This window comes from Neolamprologus brichardi, chromosome 7, assembly GCF_056152115.1.
Source record: "Neolamprologus brichardi isolate AB-2024 chromosome 7, ASM5615211v1, whole genome shotgun sequence".
Classification (NCBI taxonomy): Eukaryota; Metazoa; Chordata; class Actinopteri; order Cichliformes; family Cichlidae; genus Neolamprologus; species Neolamprologus brichardi.
Window position 1 is genome coordinate 22,745,499 of NC_142110.1, and position 16,278 is coordinate 22,761,776.

Sequence of the window (16,278 nt, forward strand, 5' to 3'; positions counted from 1 at the left end):
CAGTTTAATCCAAAAATTGAGACCGTCACTTCACTTTGTAAAATATTTTCAGAATATTCAAATACTATTAGCCATCTAGATTTTAACACAAACATATTCTCAGTTACATTTTAGCGCCTTAATCAAGCAACATTTTTAAATACAGAAATTTTATATTGTAATCTTTAATTTCCCATTTTTAAGTTGTCAGAAAACCGCTGAAAAATAAAGAGATAAAAGGCTTACATGACACCACAGATAAATGAATGTCATTAAATATTAGAGAAAGGCATGTGTACACGATCTCTGCACTGATGTCAATCAATCAACAGGTGAACTTAACAACACACCTTTGTATGCATCTACAAAACATCTATATACACATGCAAGTTTTTATCAAAATGAATGCCTAAAATATTATTATTTATTATTTATTTACATATAATTGGCATACTACTACTAATAATAATATTTTTGTGATTTTTAAAAGTTTAGTAATTTTGAGCTGGCAGTTTAGGTTTTCCATATATTTATATGTTAACGACTTTCTCTTTTTTAGCAAGGTAGTTTCAAACACCTATTATGTGTCATTTTTTACATAAAAAATAAATAATGTTTTTTTACCCACAAAGTCCTCACATACTCTCCGCACAGAGCGTCAGTGACACACACTCGTGCCTGATGTGTGTGCGCTCCTCTCGCTGAGCGGTGCTGCAGTTCTTCATCACGATGCCAAGCACGCAGCAGCTGACGGCGGGTCACGTGACCTTTCCCCGTCGTGTCCAACAGCAGAAGAGAGACAGTTCACACAGCAAGAGAGTAAGAGTGACACGCACGCAGCCGGAGAGGAGAGAAGTAAGAGGAAAAAAGTACAGGAGAAGAAGACGACGTATATTCCACCGAGATGGCCTTGCGGGATGAACTTTTAAAGTCCATTTGGCACGCCTTCACAGCGCTGGATGTGGACAAAAGCGGGAAAGTCTCTAAATCTCAGCTGAAGGTAAGCTGCTTTCCTTGATGGTTTTGAGTTTCTTTTGGCCGCTGGAGGTTTTAACTTTTAGGATCTTTGGCTTTTTCCGCAATAGTGAACCCGTTTCTTCCTATTCTGATTTGCGTGGAAAAAAAAAACAAACGCACACACTTCTGTTAGGCAGCATCAGCTGAGACGCACCTGTTGACAGTTCGCACATCGATTAAAGGAGAATCCCACACTAAAAACCACCACAGAACAAGTAGAGCCAACAGATGTTTGAAAAGGAGGCGTTAACGCAGATGAAAGTAAAGTTATTCAAAAGATCTGCACACACCTCTCATCACTGGAAGAAGCCACTTTAAAACACAGCCAAGTAGAAGATATTTTTATACGAGTACAAATTTCCTGGAGATACCTCCGTGTATGTAAACAACACGCACTCACACTCCTGTGCCAGCCAAACATTGTTCAGGAACGGATGGAAAAAAACAAAAACACTTTTCACTTCAGGAGCATCTAACCAAAGTGAAAATGGTCGCTGCTACTCTGGGGTAAGTGCAAAGAGAAAGGGCATGGGACGGCGTGGCCCTTCCTGGGTTCCCACCCTCTATTGCCAATGTACCGGCCATCCATCTTGTTCTCCTTATCCATTCAGGGTCGGGTTCTAACCCAGTTCTCATAGGGTGAGGGGCAGGGTACACCCTGGACAGTGCCAGTCTGTCACAGGGCTAACACAGACAGACACCTATTCAATCCTGCAGTCAATGTGGAATCGCCAGTGAACCCAACCCAACGTACATGGAGAGAACCCAGGCAAACGCAGGGAGAACATGCAGACTCCACACAGAAAGCCTCCAGCCGGTGGATTCAAACCCAGAATCATCTTGCTGTGAGGTGCCAACCACTACACTACTTTGCTGCACCCAGCAGATTATAGTCTTTGGTTATCTAACAATGCCAAACACCAATGGATGAGAGCATGAATAGGAACAATGGCTGAATGTAGCTCAAGTACTTGTTGTTGTCATTTAAGTATTTCTATTTAATAAGTGGAGCTGAAGGTTATACGGTGGGTTTTAACATTGCAAAACCAAGGGTGTAAACTTTTTAGTCATCACCATTCACTACAACTGGTAGTTTATCTTTGCTGGAATAGAAAATATTGTTTGACAGAGCTCAGTTGACTGACTAATACTCCGAACAATAAAATTGCGCAGTGAAGATCTAAGAAGGAGAACAGTAGATTTACACAAGCTGGGAAGGTCTTTTTGGAGCCATTTCTAAACAACTGCAGATTCCAAGATCATCCCTTCAAACAACTCCACCCAAGTACAAGTTATTCTGCCTACAGTGAAGTGACTTTTACATCTTCACTGACTAAGAGGGTGCTGACCAAGACTACTTCAAACTGAAATTTGCAGCTGTCCACACGGACAAGCCAAATGCCTCCTGGAGAAAGGTTTTATATGAGACATGACGAATACTGAGGTGTCTGGTCACAATCACGAGAAGTATGTTTGGAGGAGTAAAGGTGACTCTGTCAAAACTAAGAACAGGGACATAAATGTCAAGCAAGGGCTGTTGTGCTGCCAGTGATACTGGTACATTGCACAAAGTGGATGAAATGATGACGGAGGGCTACCTTCATATTCTTCAACTTCACCTCAAATCAACAGTAGATGGTTGAAACTTGGAGACAGTTGGATGTACCAACAGGACAGTGATCCCAAATGCACATCAGAACTACCTACATATGTTTGGCGACTGTCTGAAATAGTTACTCAAAACAAAACTATCTTTAAATTCTTGTACAGCTATTGCATTGATGATAATGCATAATAACTGCATTGTCATTGGTACCAGGGCACAGGGTTGCATACGTGCACACAGTGTCTTCAACATTAGTTGTCTGTAGTATACTTACTTTAAATATTCTGATCTGGTCCCCCCCCCCCCCCCCCCTTTTTTTTTATTATCCTGGGAATGTCCCTGTTGCTACTTGCACAATAGTAAGACTAGTTTCTACACAACTGTGTGTCTGCCTAAAAAAGGAGAAACAAATGCAATGCAGCTTTAAGACGCTCCACGTCTGTTGAAAATGGTGAAACACCTTCCTTTGTGGTTCTCTTGGTTGCGCCACACTTATTCTCCAATTACTGCTGTTATGTCCACATGTGCAACCCCACATGGCTGCGAGTCGTCAAAAGGAATTCTGGGCAGGGGCCTTTGTATGACAGGGAACAGTATTTACATTTTGTTTTATTTTTATTTATTTTTATTTCGATCGTTATAATATCTAGTAAGTATTGTTTTCACCTCTGATTTCAGGTGCTGTCCCACAACTTATGTACAGTCATGAACATTCCCCATGACCCGGTGGCTCTGGAGGAGCACTTCAAAGATGATGACGAGGGTCCTGTCTCCAACCAGGGATACATGCCATACCTGAACAAGTTCATTTTGGATAAGGTCAGTCAGCTGTGTAAGCACATTCAGTCACACTTTGTCAGCCTAGGATAGTAAAGTGGTGTTTATTATATCTAGGGCGCTGTCTTTTTCAGTGTCAACACACTGACAAACAATAAGTGCCATTGTTATAGAGGAAATAATAATGGCAAGTTATCAGTCTGCGCTACAACTCTTCATTACTTTGCTTTGAAAATGATACATTAGCTGAAGGCTGTTCAGAGGCTTGACCAGTCATAACAAGTACTTTGTGGGCGTTTTATCTATTTTGTACTAAGGCAGGAGATTGGAGTCATGTTATAGTTGCTGATTGTTTGTCCCTGAGAGCAACGGTCCCGAGTCTTCGTCAGGGCTGCAAAAGCTGCCTGTATGGGCCACTCATAAATAGTGGTGTGATGCTCCTCTCAATCACAATTCTAGACAAATAAAATCAGAATTATCTTCAAAGTAGCCAATTCTTTTTGAAATGCAGTTGTTTCAATTTCTTGTTTTCTTGCTTCATCCTAACTTATTTTAACGGGTGTCTGAGAGAGTGCTGTATGTGTAGAGTTAAAGCACTGAATGACTGGTTGAGAAGACCAGAAAAACTATATAAATTGGGTCCATTTTTAGCATCCGGGCCTTCACATAGCAAACTAGTGTCAAACCTCAGTGCTTCCTCCACCATGCTTAACAGTTGACATGTGTTTTTTCATTTCTTTTTTTTTTTTTTTGGTTGGGCAGTGTTTGCAGAACCGTTCTCAATCAGTATTTGCCTCATACTCAACAGAATGGGCACAGATTCAGATTTCTGCAAGTCTTTGCTGTAGTTAATCGTCTTTGTGTAATCTTTATAAGATATCCTCTGCTATGGGATGTAGCAGCTTTTGATTTCGTAGACATTTTGTCTTACGGTAGATGTTTGAACATGGGGCATTTAGACATGAAACTGAGAAAGTTGTGATCAAGATATGATTCATATCGACCAGTCTTTCTTGATATGAGGAGACTTTTTCATTAAGTAGACTTTGTGCATCTCTGAATACTTTTAAAACCTGATCACAGGTAACTTTTGGAGTCTTGATCTTAATGCTACTGAGGTGGTGTGGCATGGGCTGACATTTTGCACAAACATGCCAATATAATTGTATTAAAAACCACGTTTTGGGAGTAATGTTCCCAAATTCTCATCATTGTGGTGTATGTGTCATAAGCAGCTACTTATCTTATAGAGGGTGTTGAAGCTAAATGTGGTTTTTTAGTTACTAAACCAAGAGCTGGCATACTTTTCCCAGCCTGCATTGTGACTGATTACGCTGTGTTAAATAAAGACTTAAAGCTATTTGTCTGTCACTTGATCTAAGATTGGAACCCACTGTGACCAAAGGGTTCACTAACTTTCTCTTGCAGAAACCTTGTTTTTTTTGTTTTTGTTTTTTTTGATCATGTTTAAAGGTTATTTATTAGTCATATTTAATCGTGCACTACAAAGGTCCATTGATTTACACAGTGTATTAGTAGCTACATTGCGCTGGTGTCACCCTGTGTGTCCATCCATCATTGTATTGCTCCGAGACGGCGGCACAAAACCATTTATTGAACATCAGACCTTTGTGATGATGTAATAACGGGGTCACGGGATGAATGAAGCGTTTGTGATTGCATAGCTGGACATCATGACAAGAGAAAATGCTTATTTAGTCATGTCACGAGCAGCAGTGAGCTCTAGTGGAATTCCTTCTGAATGTTTGGAATTCTTGTGTAACATCAGTGCTAAGTGGCTATTGCCATGATTTAAAAAGGTTCTTAAACTCTGTCTTAATGAAGGGCTTAAGACTTCTTATTCTTGAATGTTGCTGATTTTATTTTATTTTTTTTATTTTATATTTTCCAGTAGTTTAGTGTGGCATTTAATGTTTGTTTGTTTGTTTGTTTGTTTACAACTTCCATTTCAGTCATTTTAAAGATGTATGTAAGAAAAAAATAGATACTTGTAAAAATATGAGTTCTGATTGGCTACCTGATAGACTGTGCTCACTGTTAACTTCATGTCTCAATAATCTGTGACACTTTATTAAATTGATCTGTTAATTAACTGATCAATGAATATAAAATACTTTTTCTCCCCTGCTTTATATAATTAAATGACTGGCGTATAGAAAAATCTTTTGTTTTGCCCTTAAAATGACTTGACTATTTCCAGCAGACCAGTTGGTTCAGCCGGAGCTTCAATATATAAAAAGCTTGGATTAACACTAGTTTAGAGAGGCTGTTTGTATTTGTTTATCCTCTTCGTTGTCTCTGTGGCAGTGCACATTTCTGACTGTTTTATGTCTGAAGTGATTTGTGATAAAGCTGCTTAAATAATTTCTTTCTGGACAAACAGACATACGTGTTGTGTAGATAAGACGTGCTCGTGATTGGTGCTGAAAAATTCTAACCACATTTTCTTTAAAGAAACTAAATGCTGGATTTAGTTTGAGGAAGACACACACACACACACACACATCCCACCCATGCATTGGAGTGGGGTGGTGTTCAAAGCATTCAACTTCACTCACTCCTCAGGAAACTCCACCCTGTCACACAAGGAAAGTGTGTGTGTTTGTGTGTGTGTGTGAGACAAACCCAGGAGAGCAAGTATCTTATTTTACAAGGGAACACAGTTGCTAGTCAGGAAAAGCTTTAAACTGTGTGTGTGTTTGTGCCTTTGTACAGCAGACAGGAAGTGCAGATGGAGGCAGTCTGTACATTATCCTCACCAACTCACCCGTATAGTGCTGCAGAAAATAAAAGGCAGACCTCTAACATTTTCTTTTATAAGAGCACTGATGTGTGTTGGTGTGATGAGATTGTTTAACTCTGTACCATGACCCTGAAACACTTACCACTGCTGATGTAGCAGAAAAGTGATGATGATGTTGAAGCTCAGGGCCGTGCACTTTGTTGTGTGATAGCATGTTGCACTACATAGAAATGTGTGTGTGTGTGTGTGTGTGTGTGTGTGTGTGTGTGTGTGTGTGTGTGTGTGTGTGTGTGTGTGTGTGTGTGTGTTACAAACAGAGATTACTTAAGTTCATTGTTCCAAGTCAAGAATTTTGACACACACAGTCACTGAAAGTGTTGACTGCTGTGGTGACTCCTCTTGTTGCAATAGTTCTCTGCTGTTAGGAAAGATGGAGGACAAAATCCTGAGTCCTCACTTCATGTAAAAATGCGTTGAAGCTAATTGAGATTTCACCAGTCTGAGACTGATCAGGTGGGTTTGTAAGGCACAGTGTTTCCATGCTGAGCTGAGATTGGCAGTAAGACATTTGTGTTAACATGCCTTAAAGCGATTATCTTAATTTGAAATCCATTCTTTTGAAACATCACATTTAATAGGGAAAACAGAAATTTAAAATGCATTTATGCACAGAACATGGACTGTTCTGTTAAGGGTTAAGAGCTTAATGGGCCGGTTTCTCTGTTTAGGAACTTTACAAATCAATTAAGAATTCCTTGAATTTTGCCCAAGTTTAGGGGCCTATTTCTAATGTTTTTCCTTTTCATCAGAAATGCTCAAATGTTTATTTATTTAACACAGTTGTGTATGTAAATAATGTCAGATCTGGAGTAATCTGTGTTCTTGCTGCAGAGCGTGTCTTATAGTTCAGATTTGGTGAACTTTGTCATTCGAATTCACATTAACCACAAAAGACATGGAGAGGAAGATTTGGCTACAGTAACTGGAGGATGCTTTCATAGTTGTATTGCAATATACACCTTTAGTTATCTGCTAATGAGAGCCTCAGCAGTCTGTGTTTAGATTTATGTATATTTATTACGCTTTTTTTTTTTTTTTTTTTAAAGAAATGAGGATGTTGATGCCAGATGTTGGTGATGAACCATCCTAACAGCACCTGTTTTGTGCTGTGGACCATTAAAAAAGCACTTTGTTACTACTTCCCCCTTTTCAAATGCTTTCATATCACATCATACCGTGTTGAACATTCAGCTGCTCCTGTCACTGGTGTGATTCTCATTCCACTGAAGTCTGTGATTTTTAAAAAGCAGACAGTCCGGTTGAACTGGTAACAAGATTTTCTTTTTGTCTTCCAGTTTATTCTAGTCTGACTCGACTTGCTACATTTCTGTGTTGTGTTGTTTCGGTGTGAGATAAGGTTGAAGTTTAGATCCTGAATCCTAATGAACATGTGGCAGTGGAGGGGAGGGGGCGATTTGCTGACAAGGATCTCACTGTTGAAGGGAAAAGACCGAGAGGGATCTTGAAGGGGAGGAGGAGAAAAGACAGCGAAAACCAGCGAGCTAAGAACAAAACGAAAACAAGACGAGCGTGACACAAAGAGAAGCTCTTTCGTAACAAATCCTGCTTTCACGACTTCCCCTTTACCCTATCCTCGCATGGTGTGCTGCTGCAGAGTGATTAAGCATTCAGAACCCCAAACATGATGCGAACACATTCAGCTACCTGAACACATCATCATGAGAGACTCATCCTTATTTATAACAACAGCAGAATATGTTGTTTTTGAGTCAGACTTACTGCCAGAACCATTGACGAATGGCAAAATATTCATGATGGGAGGAGCATCTTTACACGAGCATGTAACTTTTTTTTCATTTTACTCCACCCAAAATCTATTTTAGCCTCACAAACAATCTTTACCTGTTACAGTCTCTAATAGTTGCCAGTAATTTCACCTTCACAAAAGACCTGCAGCTGTTTTCAGCCTTAGTAATCTCCAGAAAGCTCCCAACAGCAACAGATATTCAATACACATTTGTACCATCTGAACACGTACAGAGAATCAGCATGACTGATAAGTTACTGGTAGGCAAACCCACATTTAATCTGCATAGCTAAAGTAAATGAGGATATCTATTTTGCTTATTTATTATTGAATACACAATTTATCGCTGCTAAGGTACATGAAATCCATTTTTATTTTCTCTCATTTTTTTTATTTTTGCATTTTCTTCTGACTTGGCTTGAAAAGGCTCTGAATGATGTCATAGAGATTGGCTATCTCTGACGGGAGAGGTGACGATTCAGAGGCCAATTAAAGAGAAGTTTGGCTGTCGTGTTTCTGTAAACACAGTAGCTGGAGAAGTTTGAACAAATTCTGATAAATCTTTGTAGGTGTGTGCAGTGGAGTCATGTTTGCGATGACTGTATAAAGATTTAAAATATTATGTCACATTTGACCTCTGACCTTTCCCTCAAGGTCAATAGATTGAGCTGAAGGCCAAAGTGATAAATACAGAGAATAGGGGGTGAGTTGAATTTGCTGAAGTTTGTGCTGTCTGAGTGCTTCTTGTTTTAAAATAATAATTTAGAACATAGACGCACAGAGAAAAGAGTAATACACTACAGGAATGTTTGTTTTGTTTTTTGTGAATTTAAAAAAAGTGTTTTACTTCATTTAGACGTCAAAATTAATTGACGTTTAGTCCTAGTTTGCTGTGTTGAGTAAAGCAATCATTTTTAATTTTAAAAGTATCTGTAAATGCTTCAGGGTCACTCTCCAAGGTTGAGGAAGTACTATCGCTTTAACATCTAAGACAGGTTTCTACACAGGCACTCAACCTAAATGAGCACAATAGCAGGTTACATCAGATCTTGAGAACCGTTCAGGCTTTCAAGCTGGATGTTCGTCTCTCTCTGTCACAGCATGGAAAATGGATTCGGGTTCGGGACTAGCTGAAGCAGCACACAAGTCAAAGGTTTATTATCATGTGAACATAATTCACAAACTCACTGTTCTGTATGTTGCCTGTGAAAAAAGGACATTTTAATGAAGCATTTGATAAAACACACAAGCTCAGAAGCTATTTGCTTTGTAAATAACTACTTGCTTATTTTAGCGTTGTGCATGCTAGTGTGGCTGAGCCCCTCCCTCTGAAAGCGTTAGTCTTCCCCACATTTACACAGAGGAAAAAGGAGTGACTTCCCACGCAGCTCTGTAAAGGGGACTGCAAAGCGCATTCTGGAGAGTTCAGCTGGAGGTGATACTTTTAGGTGTTCCTTCCCTGAAGCGCTCAGTTCTTCGGCTTAAAGAACTCAAACAAAGACAGGCTATGAGTAAACACCAGGCCGCCTCTCTGAGATGATAAACTGGGGGGGGGAATTTCAAGTAATGAGGTCAGCAAATGACAAATAATGCCTGTTGTAAGCTCAGTCTCCAGATTTGTACACACTTGGTTTCACACATCCCTCCCCCCCGACACTCTTGCCTCTGTATGATGTCATAGAGGATATCCTTAGTATGGTCAGCTAAGTTGTGCCCACAGAAGCTACAAACCTATTTGAACAGTCGTCTTTAAAATAAAGACAACTTATAGGGGATGGAGCTAAATGGTTTGTTAGCCAGTTAACTGGGGTCTCCACTAAGGCTTAGTGTAAGAAAATCGAGGATTATTTTAAATGGAGAATAATGCAAAGCTACTCAGAATAAAAATAAAAAATCTGGAGATGAAAATAGGTGGTAGTTCCACTAACGTTTGTACTGTGTTAAAGGCTGAGTGTTCAACAGCAATATGAAGTGCTACTGAATGTCCTGACTGCCACCTTAGACCAGTGTTTCTAAAAACTGTGTGATGGCCACTGCAGGTGCCGTAACCATGGTTTTGAGCAGGATTCATGGACTGTAAATATAATAGTTGATGAATCCAGTTACAGGGTTGACTGGTTTCTAATTGCGGCAAACGTTGGAAGATGTTTTGGGATCATTTGTTGGTGGTTGGATTTGCGGGGTGACTGCCAGCAGGACAAGATGTGCTTCTCATCCAAACGACTGCGCACTCAGCCAGCCGGTAGTCTCCATGGAGATGCTACTGTTCACTGGCTCAAAGAAAACATCCCCTCCACACCACTGACTAGACCTTTCCTCCCATTTGGCTCTGGAATTTAAACCCTAGAGGCACTTTTTCTTTTTGTCCCTTCTCAGTTTCTGTGTGCGTTGTAATACACAATCTGTCTTTCCAAACACTCCTGCACACATGTACATCTTAGATACCCTTATGACATCATGTTGCCTAGCCACCCTGGACTAACTAGCATGGGCATGTGCTAGTAGATGAAACACATGTTGTATGTTATTAAAGTTGTGTGTTATGGATTTGATAAATGGATATATCCCATATGTATAATATCTATGCTCTGGTTTGAAACGTCAGCTTTGCAAAAATGTGAGCGTCTGGAAAAGCAGACTGTTCTCCTTTGGTGTGGAACATAACCTGATGATGTTTCTGTTGTGCCACAGGTGAAGGATAACTTTAACCGTCAGGACTTCAACAAAATGTGCTGGACGTTGTCGTACAGGAAGAACCTGGAGCAGAATGAGCTGAAGATCTGTAACGATGACGCCTTCAAGATCTGGTGCATTTTCAACTTCCTGTCTGAAGACAGATACCCCCTGATCATCGTCACTGAGGAGGTCAGAAAACATGGGATGCTGTTGTGTTTTTTGTGGCCCTTCCCTCAGTTGGTGTCATAGAGGGTTGGTTAGTCTTAGATTTACTGATTAAATCATTAAATTGAAAAACGTGACATTACTGGGTTTTGTACTTTTGCAGATCCACTTTGAAGTGCTCTTTAGTGCACATATAAGTAACCAAGGCTGTTGATGTGTTGTGTAAATAGATGTTAAATTAAATGTGAATACTTTTAGAAAGCCTTGTGTACATTAAAACAAAAGCACTTTGCAGTTGTTTTACCGCTCCGTCCTACTTGAGATCTCATTCACTGGTATGTAGCTCTGGTCTGGATGTAAGTGAAGTGACATTAAAAGAAAACAATTCATGTAAACATCAGATGGCTCTAGAAAGGAACAGACAAATTCCGGGCGAGTTCTAGGTGTCGTTTTTTTGTTCACATCTCCAACTTAACATGGAGTAAAGCAACATCGAAAGAAACTGAAGAAGCTAAATTAGGTTTTGAAAAAATTCAGACCACACCAATTGTGTGTAAAGACGCAGCTTTGGGATGCCATCTATGCCATATAATTAGCTTAACCACTTTTCTGGCAAAAGCCCTGCCTTGCACCCTGCCGTCATAAAACCACAGCACTGAACACAAATGTCTTTGTGAGCTGTCTTTGCATCAAAAGTGCTTCAGAAGCTACGCAGTAAGACGCTAACCTGTAAGGATGCCATTGACTAGTTCAGGAATCACATTAAGATTTTTTTTTGTTTGTTTGTTTGTTTGTTTGTTGTTGTTTTTTTTTCAAGAGAGACGGTAAACATCTTACATTTTAGACTGGAGCACTTTTTTTCAAAGTGCTTACTGAAAGGGGAAGCACTGGCGTGAACAGCCTTTTATTTATCTGTAGTCTGTTTTATTTGCAGCATATGATATTGTACGTGTCCCTTCACTGTGTCACTTAGTAGCCAGTGGAAAATGTCCGTTGCTCAAGAGCAGAAAAGGAAGTTTCGAGCTTCCTGTTCTTTTACAAATGCTGGAAGATTTATTGTTGTGTAGGAAAAACATCAGAACTCAAACACAGGAAGATTGTTTGCAAAATAAATGCACATTTTGCTGCTGCAGTCATGTAAGGATGAATTGCGGGAAAAATGCAGAAATGGTGAAAGTTATCTTTTATTGTAAATGAACAGCTGTGCTTTTGATGAAAAATGACTCTGTTCATGTGATGTGTGTGTGTGTGTGTGTGTCTTTGTGTGCCTGTGTGCATGTCTGCATGTACAGATTGAGTACTTCTTGCGTAAGTTGACAGAGGCGATGGGGGGAAGCTGGGTGGAGGAGCGCTTCGAGGACTATAAGCTGCAGCTGAACTCAAAGCAGCAGTGTCTGAATGCATGGGAGCTCATCAGCCTAGTTGGGTCGGGTCACTTCAGTAAGGGCATGGACCATCAGACGCTCTCAATGGGAATCGGTGAAGTCTACCAGGAACTCATTCTTGACGTGCTCAAACAGGTGGGCAGCACATCAGCACAGACTGATGGTACAGTCTTCATCGCAAAGCTCTGTCATCTTACTCTGATTTCAAAGAGTGCCGATGCAGCCTACTGTAATAACTGTGAAGCATATACCACTTTAAATGATAGGAATCATAGATTTCACACTAAATTAAACAGCACATTTAGCACCTGGCAATGAAAATGTCAAAATCCCTCTAAATGTCTTAGTTCACAGTAGAAAAAAGACCCCAAAAATGTGCAAGTTTTTCGATATTTCGATTAATTCTGCTAAAAACTAAAACTGTTTTGTTTGTTTTTTTTAAAGAAAAAGAAAAACGCTGTTTGGGACCAAGCATTTTGAAAATAATTACAGATTAAATTCTAACCACAAATGCAAATCATTGATTAAAAATGGTGTCAAATAATGAAATTTCAGTTCATAAAGTGTTAATTATTGATTTATAATAAAGCTTGCTGTTAGGAGGATGTGAATGTTATTTAAGCCGCTAAGTATTCTGTCTTACTGCAGGGCTATATGATGAAGAAAGGGCACAAGAGAAAGAACTGGACGGAGCGCTGGTTTGTGCTGAAGCCAAACACAATCTCATACTATGTTGGTGAAGACTTGGCTGAAAAGAAAGGAGACGTCCTGTTGGATGGAAACTGCAGTGTGGAGGCAAGAGCCTGCTGTCTGTAGTAAAACTCTGTTTCAGCTTCCTGGCCTTGATTTCTATGAGAACAGCAGCGGAAGAGAATATAAACACGTGAAACACAGAGATTAATTCCCTATGCACATAAGAAATAAAAGACCAGAGAACTGTTTATATAAAAAAAAAAGAAGAAGAAGTATGTTTTGTTATTGTTTTTTGTCTGTGTATTTTCAGCTTGTAAATTCCGTTTTTCTTTGCAGCATTTACAAGATAAAGAGGGAAAGAAGTGCCTCTTTCTCATCAAGTCATCACAAAAAAGCTTTGAAATCAGTGCATCAGACAAGAAGAAGAAGCAGGAGTGGATCCAAGGTGAGTTCTATCGAAGCTGCTCGATAGTAGTTCGATAATAGTTTTCTGCTGTCTGCCTCATTGTTAATAAACAGTAAATTAGTTGTTCACTACTTCTACTGCAAATAAACCTCTGGTAGTTTGACACAGTTAAAGAAAAACTTTGTTCTGCTCAAAACACCTGACCTACAAGGTATCCAGGAGCCTGCTGTAGTTGTTCGGATGACTGAACTACTTCATCTTACGCCTTTTTGATGCGGACAAGTAGCAGCTCTACTTTGAACCATTCCCAAATGACTGAGCTCCTCACTGTATCCCTAAGGGACACTCCAGCCACCCTTTGGAGGAAGCTCATGTCCACTGCTTGTTTCAGCCATCTCTTTTTCTCTCTCTCACTATTCAGTGTAACCTCACTAACAGCTGAATTTCTCTCTTTATGCGAATACCCAGGACATGTAGCTGCAGGTCTGATGAAATGCTTACAGAATCAATCATCGACCTGTGACTTAGGATGTCCTCGGGCCAAGTGCACATATGAACATCGTGAATTGTATGTTCAAACACGATGGTCATTATGGACAAGCAAACCATGGCTCAGGCGGTCCCTCCCATTCGCATATCCCCAAATTGTGTCGTCACTAATCTAGTGACAATTCAAGTTGCCTGAAGGGGACCATGGAGTCCCCGGAAGGGGCACCTTCAGTCATCCCATGCATATACCTACCCCTGACTCCCTGACGATTGCCTTTGAGCAATGGCAACTCCAGAGTAGTATAGAGCCCAGGCTGTGTATTGAGGCAAGCCCAACTATCTCTAGCAGTACTTCCCAACCCCTCACACTGGCTCAGGTGCCTTCCTGCCCAAAGAGGTGATATTCCATGTTCCTAAAGCTAGATTTGTCATCTGTGGATTGGACAGTGAGAGCATCCAACCATGACTGCAGCCTGATCCACAAAACACCAAACTCTCATATCCCCTACTGTTGGTGGTGGTCCCACAAGAGAGCAAGCCCGTGTAGTGCTTTCAGACTGTGCCCGGCCAGACCCCATAGGTTAAAGCTCAGCCTCCTTACTGTGACCTCTCACCCAGGACCAGTTTGCCTTGAGTAATTGCCCCTGACAACATAGCTGCTGGGATCACGCTGGCATGCAAAACTGTCCTCCAGGAAAAAAGTGGCAATTCATAGAGGGGCTTGGAAAAACCAAAACATGAAACAGGAAGCTCTAAAACTAAAGATTTTTTGTGTGATATCCATGTCTCAGCTGTTCAGAACTGCGTGACTCTGCTGCGTCAGGGCAGACCAGCGCCGCACCGCGAGGCTCGACAGAAGCGCAGAGAGCTGCGGCTGAAACAGCAGGCTGAACAGGAAGAACTGGAGCTGAGGATGAGGGAGCTACAGACAGCCAATGAGGCCAAGCAGCATGAACTGGAAAATATGAGGAAGGTAGGAGATGAAACTCACAGTCAATAGTCCCCCGTGGATCCAGTGTGGTCAGAAAAAGTCTGCCTCACTATCACTTCTGTTTCGTAGCATCTCAAAGATGAAAATGAACAGAAGTGATAATCACTTAAAATCACAAAAAGCAAAGCGGGGGAGGAAAAAACGAGAGACTTAGGGCAGCTCTTGGCCATCTTCACTATGCTGTTTGTATTGAAACAGGGAAGTTGATCTTTGTGGTCATGTGAGACAGAAGTGCATATCTTCATGGGAAAAACTGAGTGAGTGTGTATCATTTAGAGACAAAAAGCTATAATAAGTGCAAACTGTACATATAGTACAAGATCAACATGTGATCCTCAGACATTAGAAACGCCATGTAAAGTGAAGCCACTGACTTTCATCCTCTGAGCTAAAAAAAATAAAAATAAAAGTTTATTTTTTGTTGGATCACAGATGAACACCAGGATGTTTAAATAAAATTAATTATGAATGGAGCAGAAAAAACGTCTGTGCATTCTTTAGTGAGCGAGACAAACCTGAGGGATTTCCCTCACTGAAGTTCTGAACTTGTATGTTCGAAAACGGCACTCCTCAAAGCACAGCTCAGTATTCAGTCTCAGATTAAAGAATGAGAAAGGATGGGAGGCATTCCTCTTTCAGCATCCAGCATAAAGTGCACTGGAGCAACTGCACCTCATTGTCAAACTATTCACACAATGTTACAGCACACTGGTGGTTAAAGACCAGCTAATTTGTTCTCACATTCATGTCAGAGAAGTCTTAGAAATGTTCAGGGCTCAACTGTATGTGTGAAGAATTTGCAGTGTTAAAGCTGGGGAAGCCCAAAGAAAGAAGGCCTCTGATGAGCCTAGCTACTTTCAAAGCAATCACACCTTTAAGCCCCGGTGGATGGTTTTTTTGAGGTTCTTTGGATGTATGGTTTATTTGGTTTGTTTTTATGAGCGATTCGGTCCCTGTACGACCACAGTGAGAAGTTGGTCTGCGTTGCAGGACGTGAGCCCTAGTGGGTGTTGAACTCTGCCAGGGCTGCCCTCTGTAATTGATTACGGTCATCATTTTTTATGAACAGGCATAGCCAAGTGTTGATATACTCCTAGCTTCATCTGTGGTTACAAACTGTGGGGTAGTGACCAAAAGAACGAGTTTGTGGATACTAGCTGTGAAAACGAGCTTCCTGTAGAGGCTGGCTTCTTGCTCAGAGCTGAGGTGAGGAGTTAAGCCATTCGAGACGGACTCAAACAGCCGCCACTTTTGCACACTGAAAAAAGTCAGTTGAAGTGTAGGATGTTTCCTTGATGAGGTGTTCCAGGCATGTCCTGTCAAGAGGAAGCCCTGGTGTAGACCAAGGACACACTGGGGAGATTATTTCTCAGCTGACCTGGGATTGCCTCAGTTTTCCCACAGATGCGTTGGAGGTGGCTGGGGAGAAGGGGGTTTGAGCTTCTCTTCTTAGACTGCTGCTTCTGTGTGACCTGGCCTTAGATATTAGCAAAAACTGGATG

General features: G+C 40.7%; 1 protein-coding gene across 1 annotated transcript in view; it reads left to right on the top strand.

Moving 5' to 3' along the window:
* The first annotated feature begins 765 nt into the window (after positions 1-765).
* Positions 766-16,278, top strand: part of swap70b (switching B cell complex subunit SWAP70b) — a 31,363-nt gene continuing 15,850 nt past the window's right edge. Inside the window, exons 1-7 of the mRNA XM_087843326.1 lie at positions 766-979; positions 3,281-3,421; positions 10,663-10,836; positions 12,105-12,332; positions 12,846-12,992; positions 13,227-13,335; positions 14,577-14,758. Coding sequence (XP_087699452.1) covers positions 884-979; positions 3,281-3,421; positions 10,663-10,836; positions 12,105-12,332; positions 12,846-12,992; positions 13,227-13,335; positions 14,577-14,758 — 1,077 coding nt within the window. The 5' untranslated portion in view covers positions 766-883. The remainder of the gene's footprint in view (positions 980-3,280; positions 3,422-10,662; positions 10,837-12,104; positions 12,333-12,845; positions 12,993-13,226; positions 13,336-14,576; positions 14,759-16,278) is intronic.